Source organism: Watersipora subatra, chromosome 10 (assembly GCF_963576615.1).
Source record: "Watersipora subatra chromosome 10, tzWatSuba1.1, whole genome shotgun sequence".
NCBI classification, from domain to species: domain Eukaryota; kingdom Metazoa; phylum Bryozoa; class Gymnolaemata; order Cheilostomatida; family Watersiporidae; genus Watersipora; species Watersipora subatra.
In genome coordinates, this window is record NC_088717.1 from 47757545 (window position 1) to 47773490 (window position 15946).

A 15946-nucleotide genomic window follows, 5' to 3' on the forward strand; every position below is an offset into this window, starting at 1 on the left:
TATAGTTTTGGCCCGAATAATGGTGACACACTGTTTTTTTCTTCTGTTTGATGACATTTGCTGTGGGCTGCTCGACCTTTTTACTAATGTTCTCACCAAATATCATTGTATTATAAGCATGTTTAGTTATATTTAATCAAAGTTTAAAAACTTAAGATCGTTGGACAGATTGCTTCGGTTACTGACACGCACTGACAAAAAATGACCAAGGTTCAAAGGGTTAAGAAATTAGGTAGAGGCGCTGTTACCTGCGTGTTAAACATTTGAAAATCTAATCAACATTTATAGTTACTGCCATTTTTTAAATGAGCTCTCCACTTGTTGATATGCCTATTATTTGTTAATTTGTCTGTAATTTTGTTTAAAAATTCTATAAATATTAAATTGCCATGGTGAGTTATTTTTTTGTTTCAAGTATAATTTTTACCAAAGAGTACAATTACTTCTGTGCAACTGTTAAAAAAGTTAGTGTTAAAAAAGTGAAGTTGAGTGATTATTAATTTTCAATTATATTGTCAATGCAGTTTTGATATGCTTGTTTCAAACGAACCAAAACACATGCTTAAGATAGCTGAAATTAAAATAAAAAAGTAAATGTGAAACACAGATTGGCTCGGTTAAATTTATTTTATTTAATTGCAGTTATATGTAAAAAAATGTCCGCCAAGGTTGGCCCCCAAATTTTTAAACACACCAAATCTGGTTCCTTTTGCAAAAAGTTTTGACACCTCTGCTGACTAGCCTATTATTTGTCAGCAAGGAAAATAGTTTACCATTGACTAGTACCCTGCCCCGTGTGAGATCCTTATTTGTAATAATTATCTGCAGTTATATTGGATGTGGCAATGCGATTGATTGGTGCGGCTGATGAAGTGCCGGTCTGCCTTGTCGAAGGTTGTGAGTTCGAATCCCGTATGAAACATTATTTTTTTCAACACCAATCATGGCTACAGACGAACGGACATGACTCTTATAGTAAACAGTTTCAACTCTCACGAATATTTCCTTTGCAACTTAACATGGAATGGGTACACAGGCTAGCGAACCTCTTCATCAAACACTAATTAGTATAATCAAGCACGGCCAAAACACTTGAATTTCCTGTAAGACGAGTAAATGACATACCGTAGATATTCTTATGATAACCGTCTGGTCATCACAGGTTAATACATTTTAGCTTTTTTCCTGTTTTAAATAAAGCGGAGCCATTACCTCAATCATGTCTTACAACGACTGGAAATTTCTGATGTTAGTCGGGATTACCAACTAAGTTCTCCAGACCTGGCTTTGAATAAACTGCCTCATAGGCTAAAGAGTAAAAAAATAGGCCTACATACAACTTTTCCTTTTCACATGGGATGAGCCAGATGGCTAGAGAGCACCAAAACTTCTTTTTTCTTTTGTGGCATGACACTGAGCATTTCATATAGCTGTGTTTTAATGCTCAATGTTTGCTCTCCTTGTAGGTGTTGGTATAGCCCTAGGGGCTCACCAGTCCATAGGCTTCAAGGGTATAACACTGTTTGGAAATGAGGAGCAAAAGGCTAAGTACCTTCCAAAGCTTGCTTCTGGGGAGGTGTTTGCTGCTTACTCTCTCACAGAACCTTCCAGTGGATCTGATGCTAATGTAGGTGCTACTAAGGCTACTCTGTGTGATTAAAGTGGCATATCGATAATAGAGATTTTTTTTTTCAATTTCGGAGCTATGCTACTCTGTAATATATAAGATAGCCATATTTATTATAGCTCCATAGTAGATCCCTCAACTTGAAATGAGAGAGTTTTGATCAGAGCTATATGTTACTATCACTAGCAGAGCAACCTGTTACTATCACTAGAAGAGCTACATGTTACTATCACTAGCAGAGCTACATGCTACTATCACTAGCAGAGCTACATGTTACTATCACTAGCAGAGCTACATGTTACTATCACTAGCAGAGCTACATGTTACTATCACTAGCAGAGCTACATGTTACTATCACTAGCAGAGCTACATGTTACTATCACTAGCAGAGCTACATGTTACTATCACTAGCAGAGCTACATGCTACTATCACTAGCAGAGCTACATATTACTATCGCTAGCAGAGTTACATGTTACTATCACTAGCAGAGCTACATGTTACTATCACTAGCAGAGCTACATGTTACTATCACTAGAAGAGCTACATGTTACTATCACTAGCAGAGCTACATGTTACTATCTTGGATTAATAATTTATTCATTAGTTTATTAAAAAGAGGTACGACAAGAGTAATATTGTTTTCATAATTGGAACTGTTGAGACCAACGTTAAGTTTGCCCTCTTTGGTCAGCCCTCTACGTTGCTATCCGCTCATCTTTCTCTCTCGCTCATACCACATGCCACATTGTATAAAAGTGTGCATAGCAAATACTTGAAAAAATGATATGTTTTCGTATTTCCGTGCAGATAAAAGTAGGTATTTGCGTATTCACTTTACACTAAACAAGTTTGATTAATTTAATAAAGTTCGCTAACTAACAAGTCATTACAGTTATGGGCAGGTTTTGTTAATAATGATGGACAGCTTCACACGACAGATTTGCGTTTCTTAGGTACAGGAAAATCAGGTGCAATAAAAAGTCTACTAATGGTAGGATTTGATTTTGTGACGAATATTAGGATAGTTTAAACAGAGCTCTACAAAGTCTCTTAGAAGACAGAATATGGGATCATATTCAGTTAGCCTGGAGGGTTGTCAGCTTTATAATCCTAATGATTATATAACAATTGTCCTTGGCCTGTGCCAGTGCTCCTGCGCATGTCAATGAATTTATTAATAGTCTGTTGTGAAATTATTCCTGGTGAATATGAAGTTGTCTGTCCATGTCGTTTTTGCAAATTGTGTAGTCTTTGCCGTTGTCAAACCCCTTTCAAGTTTTATATTGTAAACAATATAAATATTATTAGCATTGCAAAACCATGTAATACAGTCATACCTCAACATACAAGCTTAATGCGTTATAAGACTGAGTTCGTATGTCAATTTTGTCGTACCTCAAAGCAATATTTGTTATATAAAATAACTAACTACGAATTAATCCATTACTATCCTCTGAAAACATCGCCTAAAAACAGGATATTATAATGGAAACGTGTGTTTTATTATTCTAATTCACCAACTACGCTCAAAAAGTAAAAAAATATCTATCTAGTGTTTATGATCTGCAATAAAATGTAACAATGTTATGTATAGTACTGTATTGAGTTCTTACCTTCGAGGCAGATGGTAGTGGCTTACAGCGGTGTGAGAGAGACTTCACGGCAACACGTTTGGTACGCTACACTTTTCTAATACTTTGTAACATAACAGAAACCTTAAATTTAACCTAAATGAATTTAGTTTACTAAACAGACACTTGAAAATAAGTTTTAATTTTACACTAATCTTAATTCTAATTTGGTTTTCGTTTTTATTTTTTTGTCATTTTGCAGCTTGAGCTTTCTTACCTCACTTTGACTATTACTTTAGCCAGCTTTTTAATAATTTTTTGAATCAGTCTGGCTATAAAGACTACGCAATGCTGTTCTCCAAAGCACCCTCTTGCATACTTGGTTACTTAGCGGGTGCATTGAAAACAGTCTTGTATCTCAAATCGTCTTGTATCTCAATCTCAAATGTCTCAAAGACCGTATCTCCAATTTGTTTCGTATCTCAAGGCAAAAACTTGCTCAAAATTGTCGCATTTCTAATTTCTTATATGTTGGGGCACTTGAATGTCGAGGTATGACTAGAGGTATAGTTAGATATATTATATATGTTAATAATATATATATACATGTATATATTATTAGCATTGCAGAGTTATGTAATATTGTATCGTTATAGTGTTAGAGAAAACTGTAGGATAGTATTTGATGGCTGCTTTAGTAACCATAGAAGTTTTAGCTGCCATGCAGCAGGTCAGCAGCACGTCAAATGCACAAGTTTTCAGAGACCTTCACATTGTTTAGCGATATTCCATACTCTGTTGAGTTTCCTAACTAATCCGTAGTTACTCTTCTGTTCACAGTCTATAAGGACCAAGGCGGAGTTGTCTGCAGATGGCAAACATTACATAATGAATGGAAGCAAGATATGGATATCTAACGGAGGGATTGCTGACATATTTACGGTGTTTGCTAAAGTGAGTGCGTTTCAGTGTTGGGCTTGCTCTCCCTTGAGTGAGTCCAAAGTCAGTCTTAGATCAGTGGTACAGAAGTCTAGTGTCAATAAGTATTGTCTAGCTGTTTTGACAATGTTATGATTCGAATAAATTTTTATGCTTTTTGTATTTAACAACACTTTCACCCCTTCTGAGCTATGTTGTTCAGTGATGGTGTGGGCCAAACCTGAAATAAGGCAGCTTTTGAACAGTTATTTTTTTCTAAATTTAAAAAAGTCTTGTCTTAGCAGAACTTCCTTCAATTACAGGAAATCCTTCGTTTTTTCGTGACGTCATTCTATTGTTGTCTGCCATCTTTATGGACAACTTTTATTGTTAAAAACACGAAGCTTTTGCAATTAATTATTGCAAACAATGCTTTTGTTTGCAAACAATGCTTTTGTTTGCAAATTTTTTATTTTAGTATCAAAACAACACTGAAAAATACTATTAATCAAGAGAATGATGATCATTTTCTACAAAGATGGAGGCTTTTTCGTGGACGAGCGCATGTGCAAACAGGGTGATGACGTCAAAAAAAAACGAAGGATACCAGAGAATATAGCCAATCTCAAGAGAGTTAGAGTAATAGTAGATAGTAGCTGGTAGTAGATTCTTTTAGCCTAATTGTGGAAGTTGTCTATCCTCGTGTTTAAGAGTGTTGCCTCGTATGTTCAGTTTATAAGAATCTGTATGTTGTCATTAGTACCGTGTCTGTCCGTCCAATGCCACGATTGAAGGTTAGTTAAAATACTTGCATTAATAAAGGGTTTGAACCCATGACAATGGCTGTCACTAGTCAGTACGCTACTACCTGTGTCAATCATTCCCTTTCCATGTGTTGGAATTACTGCGCACGTACTTATATTTTGATGGCCGCTCCCAGCGCACCGAGCTGATACGGTACTAGCAATAATAATATCACTAGTTGTTTGCCAAACTCGTTCTTTAAAATTTACATAAGCTTGCTGCAAGACCACACTTTGAGGCCATCTCAACTTAATCAGCTATTGGGTATCCTAAATGTAATTATTTGATTACTTGTCTACCAATTCTTTTGTTGGGAGTCTTTGGCTATGTCAAGGTCGTTGGTTACAGACTCCAGTGAAAGATGAAAGAACGGGAGATATCAAAGAGAAAGTAACAGCATTTATTGTGGAGAGATCATTTGGGGGTGTGTCTAGGTAAGTTATAGTATTCTTTGCACGGGTCTAGTAAAACGCGTGATATCTCAACATATATCTCAACATAACTCAATATCTCAACAAACCAGGGATTTTCTTTCCAAGTTTAAATTATTTTCAAGCTAATACATGTGTGAGTTTTTTAAGCATGTTAGAATATGACTCCTGATAATTTTAGCTAGTTTTAATAAATTTTGGACCAATTATGACGCTCACGCATTTTTCTAGTATGAGAAAAATCTCAACAAACTAGAAAAATGCATGAAAGTCAAAATTGCTCAAAAATGTATTAAAACTAGCTAAAAGCACCTTGAAATCTATTAGAAATTATCAGGAGTCATATTCACACTTGCTTAAAAAAACTTCGACCTGTATTAGCTTAAAAATAATTTAGGCCAGGAAAGAAAATCACTAGTTTGTTGAGATATTACTTGAAATGCATATGATAAGCCATTGGAAGTAATTTTATGAGGATCTGGCAACTCATCACGCATCACGCGTTTTACTAAACCCGTTCTTTGCATCCTCATTCATTTAATGAATGGTATCTTTCAACTTACAGTTAGTGTGATAAAAACTTTATCACCGCATTAAACCATTCCTGTTTGAGGTCGTAACATAACAATTTGAGCTAGAAGTGTATGAGATTTATTAAATGGTTTCATGGTCAAGGCTGGTTCACACTATATCACCGTATCTTGGCGTTGATGCCACAATACTTTGGTGATCGTCGATGATAATAATGTTCACACTATCACAAACCCATCCGCGTTTGCAGCAGCGAATACTCCGTGATTTAGTGTTCTCTTTTTATTTTTTCGTGAAGAAATCTTTTGGTTTTGGCTGGCTCAAATCGAATTCTAGTCTCGCAGCAATTATCATTAACGGAAATACAGTAAATCACGCTATTCGCGACCACAACTTACTATCGCCGAAATGGTGCAGATTGTACAGGCTGTCGTTGATGTTCGGCGAAATATCGGGAAAGTGGGACAGTTGCGAACTTTCTCATTTTATCAACGTTGCTTCGTCGATGCTATTGGTGCACGTAGTCAATGATGCACTTACAATCTGATGCATTAATTAAAAGTTTCTCATAAGAGGACATCTTAAAGCTGTGCTCTGCACTCTTGCACAACAGCCTTAAGTCAGGTAATAAAATAACTAAGTTAAATTGTTTTAGGTCAAAGAAAGCTGAAGATATCAATTGTTATATTTTCCTAATATGGAAACATTTCTAAGAACTTATTAAAAACTATGCAATAATACATAGTGACAAATTTGTAAATGTTTAAATAGAGTGACGCAAAGGATCGTCTGCTTCCTCTCGGTAACCAGTAACTAATGAATCGGTTGGCCATTGTCTCGATCAGTAATCAGCATTATGTAGGATATAAGGTTGGCTAAGGTGAGTTATGAGATAATCAGACATAATCAACTGTCGAGCTTCTAGAACCGTCTTCAAGCTCTGACACTCACCGAAGAGATGTACGCGTCTAATGAGCTTTTACATCTGATAAAGATATCTCAATAAGCAAATTATACAAAATATAATACAAGTATGAATATACAGGTATACAAAAATAGATTACAAATCATTTTTCAAAAGGCAACTGTTAAAAGTAGTTTTGCTTGATTTTTTTGTTCCTGAGTCGTATCAGAGAGTTTAGAATCTAGACAGAATTTCTATTGATGGATCGTGAGGTTACTAGAAAACCCAGTAGTTGTTCGTGATTGTGAACTGCATTTAAGCGCCTAATATGGTTAGTCGTTGCCTACTTGTCACAGCGGTCCACCAGAGAAGAAGATGGGCATTAAGTGCAGCAACACGGCTGAAGTGTATTTTGAGGACACAAAGGTCCCGGTTGAGAATGTGCTGGGAGGTGTTGGCGAGGGCTTCAAGGTCGCCATGATGATTCTAAACAATGGCAGGTTTGGAATGGCTGCCGCTCTCTCTGGTACCATGAAAGCCTGCATTGCCAAAGCGGTGAGTGTGATACATGTAATCTTTTGTCGTGAAAAACTGTCAAAGCTTAATTTATTTACCGTTGAAGAGGGGAGAAGCTGGTTGAGTTGCTTTTCGCTGATCAAGACAGACTCTTTAGTTCTTGTTCGTTATTTGTAGTAACTGACCATTGATCTTACTAGACATCAAGTATTTAGGGACAGAGTTGAAGGAGATTTGTGTGCCGATGAATTGTAACTAAAAATAGACAAAGCTATTAGTAATTTATAATGTTTATAAGTCATTATTAGTAAAATTAAAAATACCGCTCTCAGAAGTCAGACTAAAAACTAATAGAATGTCTTTTTTTAATTTGTAATTTGTCTGATTAATCCAAATTTTTGTTTAAATATTACTGAGAAAGGTATTCCAAGTTCTATTGGCTAAAGCCGGGTTCCCATATACGTCGCAAAGCACCGGCGACACACCGCAGGCTATTAGCGATGAAATGGGAACGTGTGCGCCGAGGATCGCCGGTAGTTGCCGGCGGCATCGCAATAGTTTAGCGCTGTTCAAATTTCGCAAACGGCCGCAGGCAAAACCTTCCCGAAATGCACTGTACGGGTAAAGGTCACCATTATAAGAACGGCATGGCGAGTGAACATTTTATTTGATTACGCAATTATGTTTACGATATTATTAACGATGTGGCTTTTATGTGAACATTAAACTGCGCCGAGCACCACAAGTGTTTTGCTGCGCGATATTACCGCCAGTGCTTTGCGACATATATGGGAACCAGGCTTTAGTTGTGTAGCTGGTTGGGTACTTTGTATTTACCAGTAACAACGGGGACACTAATGACTGGTTTTCGCTATATCGCCATATTTCGGTATTGATCCGACAATATTTTGTTGCTCAGCGAAGTATTGGGAAAGTTTGATAGTTGCAAACTTTGCTGACGTCTCTGTATCGCTTCGTCAATGCTATCAGTTTACAGGGCACATAGTCTTTAGCATTTACAAAGTTTCGCATAAGTTTCTCGATAGCCACACGGAAAGAACATTCCATGTTCAACCACTAATATTTATAACTTACAGCCCCTTACCTCATATACTCACACGCACTATTAGTCGAACTGCTTCACTTCTTATTCAATGATAACCTCTACTACCTTAGAAACCTTTACTAGACGTTCTTATGAAGGACATGAATATGAATGTCCTATGTCTATGAAGTATGAACATAGACATAGGCAGATCTGAATATGAGTCTCCTAATCTTTCTTGCTATTTCTCCTTGTTTTACCATTAAAGCTAGCTTTAACTTATCACATTGCGATGTTAGAAAGAGAAGTTCTCACAAGGAGAAATTCTCTTTCTAACATGGCAATGTGAGGAGAAGCTCTCACAAAAAGAAATTCTCTTTCTAACATCGCAATGTGATAAGGAGAAGCTCTCACAAAAAGAAATTCTCTTTCTAACAATCGCAATGTGATAAGGAGAAGCTCTCACAAGGAGAAATTCTCTTTCTCGCATTGCAATGTGAGGAGGAAAAGTTGTCACAAGGAGAAATTCTCTTTCTAACATCGCAATGTGAGAAGGAGAATTTCTCACAAGGAGAAATTCTCTTTCTAACATCGCAATGTGAGAAGAATTTCTCCTTGTGAGAAATTCTCACAAGGAGAAGTTCTTCTCCTTAATCAGAGCAAACCCAACTGGTTTCGCTCTGAATAAAGAGTATTCGTAGTGAAGTAGTAGAGAGGAAGGTTGAGCCTTGTATCAACTTCATTTAGTAACCACATTGAATAAGCTACACGTCACATCACCTATCGGTTGATTTCCGTCTTGCGTGATGGCTTTAACGCAGAGCTCTTCAGCATATTTCTGGTTTTAGAAATAAACTTTCTTGAAAGTAATTTTGTTTAACGATATTCTGTTGAATGCAAACCAAAAACTTATGTAGTGGGCCAGTATGTGCCGATTTTTAAAGGTTTTGAAGTATTAAATGTAATCATTAATATATCAGATGATGTATCAGATGAAGTCTGCCACGCGCGTCGTTATGGAAGTGATGATTTAATTCTAGCAGGGCTTGTCAAGGGAACACATGAATTCTTTCTTTATGCTTGATTGATAAGTACTTAGTTATGTAGCTCCTAAGAAATTAGATGATTGATGTGAGGCTCGAATAGAAAAATCAAGAGCGCCATGCCCTTTACAGGTGGACCACGCGGCAAACCGGAAACAATTTGCCAAACACATCCATGAGTATGGATCTATACAAGAGAAAATAGCTGAGATGGTTTTGCGACAGTATGCAACGGAGAGCATGGGCTACATGGTCGCTGCTAACATGGACAAAGGTGCAAAAGAGTTCCAGATAGAGGCTGCCATCAGGTAGGCCTTCCGATATTGTGTGAATCCATTGCATGGAAATCGAGTTATTATATCTGGCACTAAGTTTTAATTATTTCTTATTATATGTATCTTAGCTTGCTTTGGTTGTGTTACGCAGCAAAGTGTATGGATCTGAGGCTGCTTGGTTCTGCTGTGACCAGACAATACAGATCCTAGGAGGAATGGGTTACATGAAGGAGGCTGGACTCGAGCGGGTGATGAGAGATCTGAGAATTTTCCGAATATTTGAGGGGACCAATGATATTCTCCGTCTTTTTGTCGCGCTCACTGGCATACAGGTACCAAAGCATTTGTGTCGTTTGGCGCATAAGTTTAATTGGCACTTTGGCTGATGCTTTGTGCTATAGTATGGAATAGCATGGAAACTGTAGGTGGCCATAACTCCATAGAGTGCTGCTTGGGCTGTACTTCACTACTAATCACCGTATGTGAGCATCGAGCAATGGTCATGGTATCGAAGAGTAAACATTACTTTTCAAAAGGAAGCGAGGTTGTGTTGTATTTTAATTTAAATATGTCAGAGTGCGTCTTTTCACAAATAGTTTGTTTACGCTGTTTGTGTTTCTTATCACACTATGGTTTCTGTTGCCAGCAGATATTCTGCCCTTCGCTTTTGAACAAGAAGGCTATTTATGTCTTTTTGCTCTTCGCTAAAATTCAAGCGAATGGTGTGCATTGCTATGGCAACGGTAGATTCCTCCAGGGTATGGTAAAAAGTAACTGACCAGGAATATGGGTGGTTCTAAGCGTTTTGGTGACATAATGTTTTATCTATTGTGAAAGAAATGTTGATAAACGCGATCTGAGCTTTTACCACAATTGTGAATCACTATGTAAAACACAGCTGGCATCCTAGAATGAAATTCCTTTCCTAATGTTTGTATTTATGCTTTTCGGTTTAATTCTCGTGTCAATGTCCACCACTTTCGACACCCTCAGATTGTGAGTTTGGGCTTCTTTTGGTCAGTATTTGTAAGCTGATGAGGGAAGTTAGGAATCACAACTACATGTGGGTACAGTTCGCTGTAGGAGTTATACTACCCTTCTCAGAGGTTTGTTTCTCCTGCTACCGTGTAGGGCTATTGGAAAAGAGCCAAGATGCGATGAATAACCTATGATGATTCACATATTAGAAATATCTATTTGTGGATGGAAGTACGTGAAGAATGAAGTCGTGTGGCTTATTTACAGCCATAAATTATTTATGTTGTCTCATTTCTATAATCAGTACTCAATGATTTATATGTTTGTTTGCTATCAAGTTATAAATAAGCTCAAATTCTTTGTAATCTGACATCTGACTGTTCGTCAAGTCCGTTTTCTGACATCGGTTCCTTTTGCCAGGGAGGCAGGAAGAACTTGTCACAATTTTGCAAGGCAATTGACTCATTTTTTTGACACGCTTATGTGACAGATCGTAAGATATGGAGACAGTTTTGTTTTATTGAGTTCCATATCTGTCATGATTTATGTCGGCCATCTTGCAGTGAAATAATTTGGTGGTTTGTTTCACTCATTGACAAATTGAGATGGCCTTAAGCTAAGTAATTATATTTGTGCCTTCATTGTAACTAGTATTTGCTCACTTGCGAGTGCCATGAGAGATTGTCAGGTGTGCCAATAAACACTCTCTTTGTAGTGACAATCTTTCTTTTTTTATTGTTTTCACTTGGTTTAGGGTTCATGATGACAGTAATTTTACATTGAGTTAGGGGGAGCAGACACCTTTAAAGTCAATTTAAATCAATGTTTTTCACTCTTCTAAATCAGAAGGTATATGCTGCAAAGATAAATTAGTAAGTATTGTATATATCTAAAATAAAGTGAGAAAAGAAAATTTGTTATAGTAAGAGCAATGTCTGTTTGTCCGATGCTAGAAATAGAAGTTAGGTTAAAAGGTAGCTTGTAACGAGACTCCAAATCATCACTTTCAGCTTTGTAGACGGACACTCTAACTGCATCATGCAGCTACTTATTCTCTGTACTTTATCAGCACACATGACAATCTCTCACAGCACACTAGACTACCAGGGTACTAGTATATATTATAGAGATACCTCTATATGCTATACAGCTACTTATTCTCTGTACTTTATCAGCACACATAACAATCTCTCACAGCACACTAGACTACCAGGGTACTAGTATATATAATAAATATACCTCTATATGTTATACAGCTACTTACTCTCTGTACTTTATCAGCACACATGACAATCTCTCACAGTACACTAGACTACCAGGGTACTAGTATATATTATAGAGATACCTCTATATGCTATACAGCTACTTATTCTCTGCACTTTATCAGCACACATAACAATCTCTCACAGCACACTAGACTACCAGGGTACTAGTATATATAATAAATATACCTCTATATGTTATACAGCTACTTACTCTCTGTACTTTATCAGCACACATGACAATCTCTCACAGTACACTAGACTACCAGGGTACTAGTATATATTATAGAGATACCTCTATATGCTATACAGCTACTTATTCTCTGTACTTTATCAGCACACATAACAATCTCTCACAGCACACTAGACTACCAGGGTACTAGTATATATAATAAATATACCTCTATATGTTATACAGCTACTTACTCTCTGTACTTTATCAGCACACATGACAATCTCTCACAGCACACTAGACTACCAGGGTACTAGTATATATAATAGAGATACCTCTATATGTTATACAGCTACTTACTCTCTGTACTTTATCAGCACACATGACAATCTCTCACAGCACACTAGACTACCAGAGTACTAGTGTATATAATAGAGATACCTTTATATGTTATACAGCTACTTATTCTCTGTACTTTATCAGTACACATGACAATCTCTCACAGCACACTAGACTGAGAGTACTAGCATATATAATAGAGATACCTCTATATGTTATACAGCTATTTATGCTCTATGCTTTATCAGCAAACATGACAGTCTCTCACAGCACACTAGACTACCAGGGTACTAGTATATATAATAGAGATACCTCTATATGTTATACAGCTACTTATTCTCTGTAATTTATCAGCACACATGACAATCTCTCACAGTACACTAGACTACCAGGGTACTAGTATATATAATAGAGATACCTCTATATGTTATACAGCTACTCATTCTCTGTACTTTATCAGCACACATGACAATCTTTCACAGCACACTAGACTATCAGGGTAATAGTATATATAATAGAGATACCTCTATATGTTATTTTTCCTTCCAAAACTGATGGGAGAGAAAATGCTGTTTTTAAGGCTGACTAACGGACTTTAGCTACCTATTTAAATTGAATTTGAAAACTTGTATGACTTGCTGTGGAATTTCTTACGTAATATTTCACGTAAACAGACAGACATGCTCTTACTATAGTAAAAAAAAATTTGTTTTATTCGATTATAGACATGTACATTTTTTTATTGCAGCATAGACCTTGCTGTCTAGAAAAAAGGGAAAAACTCGATTTAAATTGACACTGAAAGTGAGCATTCCCCTTAACCTAACGTCAAATTACTGTGGTCATGAACTCTAACCTGATAAGACAAAAGAGAAAAGTTGTCAATGCAAACCAATAATAAGAATTTTAAAGTCAAGTTTAGTTTTTTCTATTTGATGATACAATGAAGTGAGTTTGGGATGATCTTAGAATGGATTAGGCAATTCACATGTATTTTTCTGTTCGTATAATGTAGAACCTCGATAATGTAAATGTTCCCGGAACGGATTATTTGCGTTGTAGGAGTATCTATTGTAGTTTAGCTAACATGACTTAGTGCTATACAGATAATAGAATTTGTACGAAAATGTTGGACAATCTCAAAGACAGAAACATCTGGAATATAAGTTCAATGCAATCAAATATATAGGTTCGTCTTTAACTGTATCCTGTAACTCAGAAATGAATTATACATATAGTTTGTGAACTCATCAATTTGCTACATAGAATCATACTTCTGTCAGCCATTTAAATGTCTTTAGATGTGGTTCCACTTCCTGTTGGCAGCGTCATCAATTATCAAAGTATTTGAACTTATTGACCTTTGAAGTGGTTAAAATTTTGTTGATTTGAGTTTGTTTTGTTTCTGCAAAGTGATGCCGTTACTGGCTTCATGTCTTTGGAAAATGATTTAATTGCATTGATAAAATGCTCTGACAGCTTGGGTAGTTGTGTGGTTAATGCTTTTGACCCGAAGCGGGCAAATGCTATGAGCGTTATTTAGTTTTGTTGTGGAAAGAATATCAATTTGATGAATAATACGCACTCGCTTTTCAGTGATATAGTTGTCTGGATTTTATATTTTCAATGTAATGCAGAACAGTTACTTTTTGTTTCTTCAAAAAAATTGTACACTGCCATTCTTTCCATCTCCTCCGCTTCCTGTAAAGATTGTTCTGTTGGATATAGAAAAAGGTTGCCATGACTCTCAAATGATTGCTCCAACTTTGATCTCTGTCAGCTTGCTGTTTCCATTGATGACTGGGTAGTTTCCTAGGTGTCATTCTGGAGGAAGTCGATCTTGTCACATTAGTGACATGACGTATTTCATCAAATGAGCGACTAGACCTTGATTGCCTCAGAAAGGAATTTTAATTAAATTATTGTTTTTCCTGAGATAAGAACTTGCATTCTTGTCACATCTATTTTCGTAAAAGTTTCTCAGCTGCAAACGAACGAAAGATTTCAGCTTTGTTATGATTCTAACGCTTCTGACTGTCATATAGGGACAAGGATTTATTTGGAGTGTGAAATAATAGGGATTGGATGATGCATGATCTGTCTCTGCCTTGAGAAATTAATTAAAGTTGTCTGCAGACGTTGTAGTGCAATAGGACTTACTACCTAAAAATAACTGGCATATCTCGCTAAACATTACTCAATTCTAATGCTTTGAGCTGAAAGTTTTAAGTGAAACAGCTGACCATGCTTTAGTATATATTAGCAGTGAGCCTAGCAAGGCCCAGGCTTTCTTTCATTTTGATCATATAGACTGCTGAGCGTGTGTAAATTTTCAACGCTAATTGCTCTACAGCTTTTAGAACAACAATTCATGAACTTTTAGGGCAGTTGGCCTTAACTCTTTGGCTACCATAAGCCGATGTATCGGCTTATTAATAGGGTTTCATTTTTCTTTTCATTACGAAGCCCACACATTAGTTAGACCATTCAAATTTGGTCTCCAATCAAACAACATTGTTACCAATCAGATGCAATCAATAGAACATTTTTTGGTTCAACAATTCCATTTCTAATTATTTTTCAAAATGGGAAAATCAGGTCGTTATGGTCATGGCAATAAGAAACACCGCTTTCGTTCAACACGAAGAAAGCGTCAGAGATTTAGCGAGAGTAGGGTTCACTAAACAGTTTTATACTTATCTCGTAGGCAATTTTGTTCTGAATAAGATGCATTTTACAGTAAAGCGATATATGTTTTGATTCTCAAGATATTGCTTAAATGCTAGCGGTGTATCAGTTTTTCAAAAATCTGTTTGAATTAATTCTGGCAGAATAATCATTCGGTCACAAAGAGTTAAGCCATGCGTAGGCTCATCCTTGAGTTTATAATCGGATAGATTCTGGCGAGTTTACACGGACAAGGAAAGTCGTAAGTTTTAAGAAAGTCTTACAACCTTGTCTTGAGACCTTTTGTATGACAAGGAAAATCGTAATATCACATATGAGCCAGGTGTTGCTTGAAGCAGAAATGCTTGTTCACATAAATAACGTGTTGAACTCTGGAATTCCGCTGTAAAAGCTCTTACCTCGAGTGAAACTTTTTCTAACATCACGGAACATTGTCTTTATTACAATAAAGATATTTCTGCTATATTGGAATAGAACAGGTCAAATAATTGCAGTCTGGTAACCTGAATGTCATGTGTTCAATAGTTCTACTTTGCAATCTTCTATGAAGCACTATAAATTCAGTTTGATTTTATCGGTGAAGATTAAAAGACAGTCAGAGGTTTCTAAGTATACTAGCTGCATTACCCGCCTACAGGAACAGATTCACGTGTAGCATAAGGTTTATTGAGAGTTATATTTCATACTGTAAAACAACTCCAAATATGCAGTCTACTGAAATTGTTGTCCTGATCAGGGTATGCATGCACATATACATGTCAATGTTGGGGAGAACAACGGAAATCCGCAATGTGTCTTACAGCTAGACGCGTGTAAAATCTAGCAAATATTCTAGATTCAT

General features: G+C 36.5%; 1 protein-coding gene across 1 annotated transcript in view; it reads left to right on the plus strand.

The window, feature by feature from the left end:
* The window catches only part of LOC137405560 (very long-chain specific acyl-CoA dehydrogenase, mitochondrial-like), a 37915-nt gene that overhangs the window by 4139 nt on the left and 17830 nt on the right, over positions 1–15946 (plus strand). The window contains exons 6-11 of the mRNA XM_068091854.1: positions 1467–1627; positions 4040–4153; positions 5270–5355; positions 7144–7342; positions 9524–9699; positions 9818–9998. Of these exons, the coding sequence (XP_067947955.1) occupies positions 1467–1627; positions 4040–4153; positions 5270–5355; positions 7144–7342; positions 9524–9699; positions 9818–9998 (917 nt within the window). The remainder of the gene's footprint in view (positions 1–1466; positions 1628–4039; positions 4154–5269; positions 5356–7143; positions 7343–9523; positions 9700–9817; positions 9999–15946) is intronic.